General features: G+C 72.3%; 1 protein-coding gene across 3 annotated transcripts; it reads left to right on the top strand.

Annotated features, from left to right (window-relative positions):
• The first annotated feature begins 942 nt into the window (after positions 1–942).
• Positions 943–5,298, top strand: ZNF574 (zinc finger protein 574). 3 transcript variants are annotated; one of them, XM_043535420.1, is made up of 3 exons: positions 980–1,085; positions 1,575–1,584; positions 2,252–5,298. In XM_043535420.1, the coding sequence occupies exons 1-3, from the start codon at positions 1,012–1,014 to the stop codon at positions 4,778–4,780; spliced, it is 2,613 nt and encodes an 870-aa protein (XP_043391355.1). In that variant the 5' UTR covers positions 980–1,011; the 3' UTR covers positions 4,781–5,298. The 3 variants fall into 3 exon arrangements, with proteins under 3 accessions (XP_037739173.1, XP_043391355.1, XP_043391354.1); XM_037883245.2 differs by lacking the exon at positions 1,575–1,584 and having other exon boundaries at positions 943–1,080; positions 2,247–5,298; XM_043535419.1 differs by lacking the exons at positions 980–1,085; positions 1,575–1,584 and adding an exon at positions 1,189–1,210 and having other exon boundaries at positions 2,256–5,298.
• The last annotated feature ends 702 nt before the right edge of the window (positions 5,299–6,000 follow it).

The following is a 6,000-nucleotide window of genomic DNA, read 5'->3' on the forward strand; positions in this document are numbered from 1 at the left end:
GCACGCCAGGCCATGTCCCTGAGCCCAGGTGTCCGTCTGTCTGTCTGCACCTCGTGGCCACGCCCCTGAGCCCAGGTGTCCGTCTGTCCGTCTGCACCTCGTGGCCATGTCCCTGAGCCCAGGTGTCCGTCTGTCTATCTGCACCTCGTGGCCACGTCCCTGAGCCCAGGTGTCCGTCTGTCTGTCTGCACCTCGTGGCCACGCCCCTGAGCCCAGGTGTCTGTCTGTCTGTCTGTCTGCACGCCAGGCCATGTCCCTGAGCCCAGGTGTCTGTCTGTCTGTCTGCACCTCGTGGCCACGTCCCTGAGCCCAGGTGTCCGTCTGTCTGTCTGCACCTCGTGGCCACGCCCCTGAGCCCAGGTGTCTGTCTGTCTGCACCTCGTGGCCACGCCCCTGAGCCCCGCCCCTGAGCCCCGCCCCAAGATTACGGGTCTCCGCAGGGGCCGCCCCCCCCAGCTCTCTGCCTCCTCCCCCCGGCTGGGGCCCGAGCGCTCAGAGCGCTCTTGGGGGCGGGTCTCTAGGAGCCACGCCCACTGCCTAGCAGGAGGGGCACACATGCACCAGACCGCGGGGGGGGACACAGCTCCACTCCCAGAGCCGGGAGAGAACCCAGGAGTCCGGGCTCCCAGCAGCCTCAGGTCCCTGGCCGCCAGCAATGACCCCCCCCCCCACCATACACATCCTCGCCCTGGAAACAGGGCAATTTATTGGTGTATCGTCCAATCCCCCTCGGCCCCGCTCATTGGTTTGACCCAATCCCCCTCTCATTCCCGGATCCTTGGTGCGATCCAATCCCCCTCTGGCCTCCCTCACATTGGTTTGACCCAACGGGCGCCCTCTCTCTCTTGCTGACAACATGGCGGAGCAGCCTCGCTTTGATTCGGGCCCAACGTCATTGCGAAACCTCCCTATGCGGGTCCCCGTGGGCGGGGGCGGAGCCTGCGGGCCGGGCGCGCTGATTGGCCGGGAGCTAAGTAACGCGCCTCGCGATTGGCCGGCAGCGCCGGGCCAATGGACAGGCGGCTTGTTCCGGGGCAGGCGGCGAGCGAGCGAGCGAGAGCGAGCGGGGCCTGCCCGGAGGTGAGACGGGCCGGGGGGGCTCCGCGCCCTGTGACCCCGCCCCCGAGAGGAGCCGAGACCCGCGCGGGGGCGGGGGCGGGGCCGGGGGGCAGATCCCCCCCCGTGAGCGTGAGACGCGGCAGCAGCCCCGGCCCCCCCCGGACAGAACCTCCCCCCCCGCGTGTCCCCCCCCCCGGGCCCCCCCGGACAGCACCTCCCCCCCCCGGACAGCACCGCCCCCCCCGCGTGTCCCCCCCGGGCCCCCCCGGACAGCACCGCCCCCCCCGCGTGTCCCCCCCCGCCCCCCCCGGACAGCACCGCCCCCCCCGCGTGTCCCCCCCCGGGCCCCCCCGGACAGCACCTCCCCCCCCGGACAGCACCTCCCCCCCCGCATGTCCCCCCCCCCGGGCCCCCCCGGACAGCACCTCCCCCCCCGCGTGTCCCCCCCGCGTGTCCCCCCCCGGACAGCACCGCCCCCCCCCGCGTGTCCCCCCCCGGGCCCCCCCGACAGCACCGCCCCCCCGCGTGTCCCCCCCCGCGTGTCCCCCCCCGGACAGAACCCCCCCCCCGCGTGTCCCCCCCCCGGGCCCCTCCCGGACAGAACCTCCCCCCCGCGTGTCCCCCCCCTGGACAGCACCGCCCCCCCCCCCCGCGTGTCCCCCCCGGCCCCCCCCGGACAGCACCTCCCCCCCTCGTGTCCCCCCCGGGCCCCCCCTGTCCCCCCCCCCGGACAGCACCCTCCCCGCGTGTCCCCCCCAGGCCTCCCCGGACAGCCCCGGACCCCCCCCGGACAGCACCTCCCCCCCTCCCCGCGTGTCACCCCCCGGGCCCCTCCCTCACACAGCACCTCACCCCCCCCCCCCCGGGGCCCCCAGAGAGCCCTCTCGTGTGTCGCCCCCCGGACAGCACCTGTCATCCCCCCCCCCCTTCTGTCACGCTGCACGGAGCCCCCCGTCTGTCACCCCCTCTGGGTCCCCCTAGAGCCCCCCGTCTGTCACCCCCTCTGGGTCCCCCTAGAGCCCCCCGTCTGTCACCCCCCCTTGTCACCTCCCCCCACGGAGCCCCCCCGCTTGTCACCCCACCACGGAGCCCCCCGAGCCCTCTGTCTGTGAGCCCCCCCATCTCTCCCCTTCCCCCGCAGGCGCCCCCCTTCTCTGGCGTGACCCCGTCTCTCCCCTCCCCCGCAGGTGAGGCAGGCATGGCGGCGCCGGCGGAGGAGCCGCTGCTGGCCGTGGAGCATCGCTACGTCTGCTCCGAGTGCAGCCAGCTCTACGGCTCCCTGGAGGAGGCGCTGCTGCACCAGCAGAGCCACCTGGGCCCGGAGCAGCGCTACGAGGTGGTGGGGCTGGCGGGCGAGGCCGAGGCCGGGCTGTACCAGGCGCTGGCCGTGCAGGAGAGCAGCCAGTACCAGTGCCTGGAGTGCGGGCAGCTGCTGCTCTCCCCGGGCGAGCTGCTGGAGCACCAGGAGCTGCACCTCCAGCGGCTGAGCCAGGAGCCGGAGGCGCCGGCCAAGCTGCCGGCCTCCAGCCAGATCCACTACGAGTGCGTGGAGTGCAAGGCGCTGTTCCTCAGCCAGGAGGTGTGGCTGGCTCACCGGCAGGCCCACCGGGCGCCCCCGGAGCCCCCCGCCCCCGAGGCGGCCCCCGCCGGCCAGAGCCAGGCGCTGGTGGACCTGGAGCACTCCTACCGCAAGCCGGAGGAGGCGGTGGCGGGGCCGGGGGGGGAGGCCTGCGCCGTGCAGCTGCTGCTCTACGAGTGCGGCGAGTGCTTGCAGCTCTTCCAGACGCCCAAGGACTTCCTGGAGCACCAGGCCACGCACCTGGGCGGGGTGGCCGCTGGGGAGCAGGCTGAGCCGCCCGCCGGCCCGGCGGAGCCCCCGCAGCCAGCGGCCGAGCTGACCGGAGCCGCGCCCGCCCCCTCGGAGCCCAGCATCACCGCCAGCGACCACAGCTACGAGCTGAAGAACGGGCCGGAGCAGGCCACGGCTGCGCCGCGCCGGCCCACGCGGGGCGGCCCGGAGCCCTGGTGCGCCGAGTGCCAGCAGCCCTTCCCCTCCGCGCACCAGCTCCAGCTGCACCTGCGCGGCCACCGGCAGGGCGCCTTCCAGTGCCCGCTCTGCAGCAAGGTGCTGCCCAGCCCGCTGGCCCTCCGGCAGCACCGCGGCGAGCACAGCGGCGAGTCGTGCTACCTGTGCCTGGACTGCGGCCTGGCCTTCGACACCGAGGCCGTGCTGCTGGCCCACCGGCGCGGCCACTCCCCCAACCCCCTGCACCGCTGCCCCTGCGGCAAGGCCTTCCTCAACATGACCAAGTTCCTCTACCACCGCCGCTCCCACGGCCCCCTGCCGCCCGCCCCGCCGGAGCCGCCCCCGCCCGCCCCGCCGGAGCCCCCGCCCCCGCCCCGGAAGCCGGAGGACGTGGTGCCGCTGGCCATCATCTACTCGGTGGAGAGCGCGGAGGCCCACGGGCCCAGCTTCTGCTGCCTGATGTGCAGCAAGGTCTTCGCCAAGCACCTGCAGCTGGTGCGGCACCAGCGCTTCGTGCACAAGCTGGAGCGGCGCCACAAGTGCCAGACCTGCGGCAAGATGTTCAAGAAGAAGTCGCACGTCCGCAGCCACCTGCTGACCCACACAGGCGAGCGCCCCTTCCGCTGCCAGGAGTGCGGCAAGAGCTTCAACTCCCAGGCCAACCAGCTGCGCCACCGGCTGACCCACACGGGCGAGCGGCCCTACCGCTGCGAGGTCTGCCAGAAGGCCTTCACCCAGTCCTCCACGCTGCAGCAGCACCGGCTGGTTCACAGCCGCCACTACCCCTACCAGTGCCCGGAGTGCGGCGTCCACTTCCACCGGCCTTACCGCCTGCTGATGCACCGCTCCCACCACACGGGCGAGTACCCCTACAAGTGCCCGGAGTGCGGGCGCTCCTTCCTGCTGCGGCGCCTGCTGGACGTGCACCGGCTCAGCCACGCCGGGCGGGAGCCCCAGGTCTGCGGCGGCTGCGGCGCCGCCTTCGTCACGGCCCTGCAGCTCCGCGAGCACAAGTGCGGCAAGGGGAGCCGGCGCTTCGAGTGCCCCACCTGCGGGAAGAAGGTCAGCTCGGCCGCCCGGCTCCGCGCCCACGAGCTGCTCCACGCCGGGGCCGCCGGGGCCGTCCCGCAGGAGGAGGCCCCCGCCCCGCCGCCGCCGCCCGCCCCGCCCCGCCGGCCCGCCTGCCCCAAGAGCTTCGAGTGCTCCGACTGCAAGAAGCTCTTCAGCACGGAGACCTCGCTGCAGGTGCACCGGCGCATCCACACCGGGGAGCGGCCCTACCCCTGCCCGGACTGCGGCAAGGCCTTCCGCCAGTCCACCCACCTCAAGGACCACCGGCGCCTGCACACCGGCGAGAAGCCCTTCAAGTGCGAGGAGTGCGGCAAGGCCTTCACCATCGCCGTGCGGCTGGCCGAGCACCGGCGCATCCACACCGGCGAGCGCCCCTACCACTGCGCCGACTGCGGCAAGGCCTATCGCTCCTTCTCCAACCTGTGGAAACACCGCAAGCTGCACCAGCAGCAGCGCCTCCAGAACGAGCAGGAGGCCCTGGCCGAAGCCGCCGCCCTGGCGGCTGCCGCAGCCCCGGACTACGGCAACACCCTGACCATCATGGAGACGATCGAGATCTACCCCGCTGCGGCCACCGAGCCCGAGGGCGGCCGCCTGGAGAACGCTCAGCTGGGAGGGGTCTGAGCCGGGAGGAGGGGCCACGGCGTGGCAGAGCCCCCCCGCCCGCGGCTCCTGCCAGAGCTCTTGGCTGGTGGCCCCACGGCTTCTGTTCAAGCCGTGGCTGGGTCACCTGGGGTGACAGCTGCTTCTCCAGCTCCCCTCATGGCCACGTCCCTGCGCTTGGGGCCACGCGGCTCCTCCCAGCCACGGCTCTGCTCCCCCCCCCCCTCGCCCACAGGGCACTTTCATTTGCTTCTGTGGCTGCCCCCGCGGGCCGCGTCGCACTTGTGCAGCCACCCCCCCATGGGGCTGCAGCTCCAGGAACACCCCCCGTGACGCCGCCCCATCCCCGACAGCCGCACCCACCTCCCCCCGAGTAGCTGAGCTTGGACTGGAAGTAGCTCACTTTTTCTATTGACCCCCCTACCCCAGCCAGCCCGCCCCCCCAACGTAAATAACAGCCCCCTCTACTTTTGCTAACTGGACCCCTCCCTCGGGGGGTGTTTTGGTATTTCGTGTCACAATTAAAAAATAAATAATCATCTTGGAGTGACTTGTTTGGCGTGGGGCTGGACTAGAAAACAAGCCACGTTGCTAAACCAGGGGAGGGGGGGCTGGAGCCGGGATGCAGGGGAGAGGAGGTGGAGGGACCCAAGGCCATGTGGGGGGGTGTTGGGCTACAGGTCGGGGTGGGGTGTCCTTTTGGGGGGTGCTGGGCCCGGGGTGACTGGGTTCCAATGGGGGATCCATTAACAAGGACCTGTCCTGTTGTACTGCTCCGCAACACCTCCCCCACTGCTGAGGGGCACAGACCCCCCCGGGTGGGGGGAGGGGCAGGAGGAAGGTGGGGGGGATGTCTCCAGGGGAGGGGAGGGGAGAGGGCTCCACGGGGGCTCAAGGGGGACAGGGCCCTTCCCGGGCTCAGATGTATTGTGTATAACGGGATTCCTGAGGTACAACCTGTAATTGGGGTACCGCTGGGCCTCCCTCCCTCCCTCTCCAGCCGGGGCTGTGTCTCCCCCTGCTCTGCCAGGGACAAGCAGCGGCCCCCCTGGGCGCTGGGACCACTCAGCTGTCAGCAGGTGGAGCCCCCCACCCAGCTACACTGGCTGAAGGCTCCCAGAGCCACTCACGAATCCCACAGACAGAGGCACCAGCCAGTCCCCCCAGCCTTGCGCCCCCGAGCTGCCGTCCTGCCCTGGTCAGATCCTGGCCCCCCCACGCTGGGCGAGGACACGCACCAG

Source organism: Chelonia mydas, chromosome 24 (genome assembly GCF_015237465.2).
Source record: "Chelonia mydas isolate rCheMyd1 chromosome 24, rCheMyd1.pri.v2, whole genome shotgun sequence".
NCBI classification, from domain to species: Eukaryota; Metazoa; Chordata; order Testudines; family Cheloniidae; genus Chelonia; species Chelonia mydas.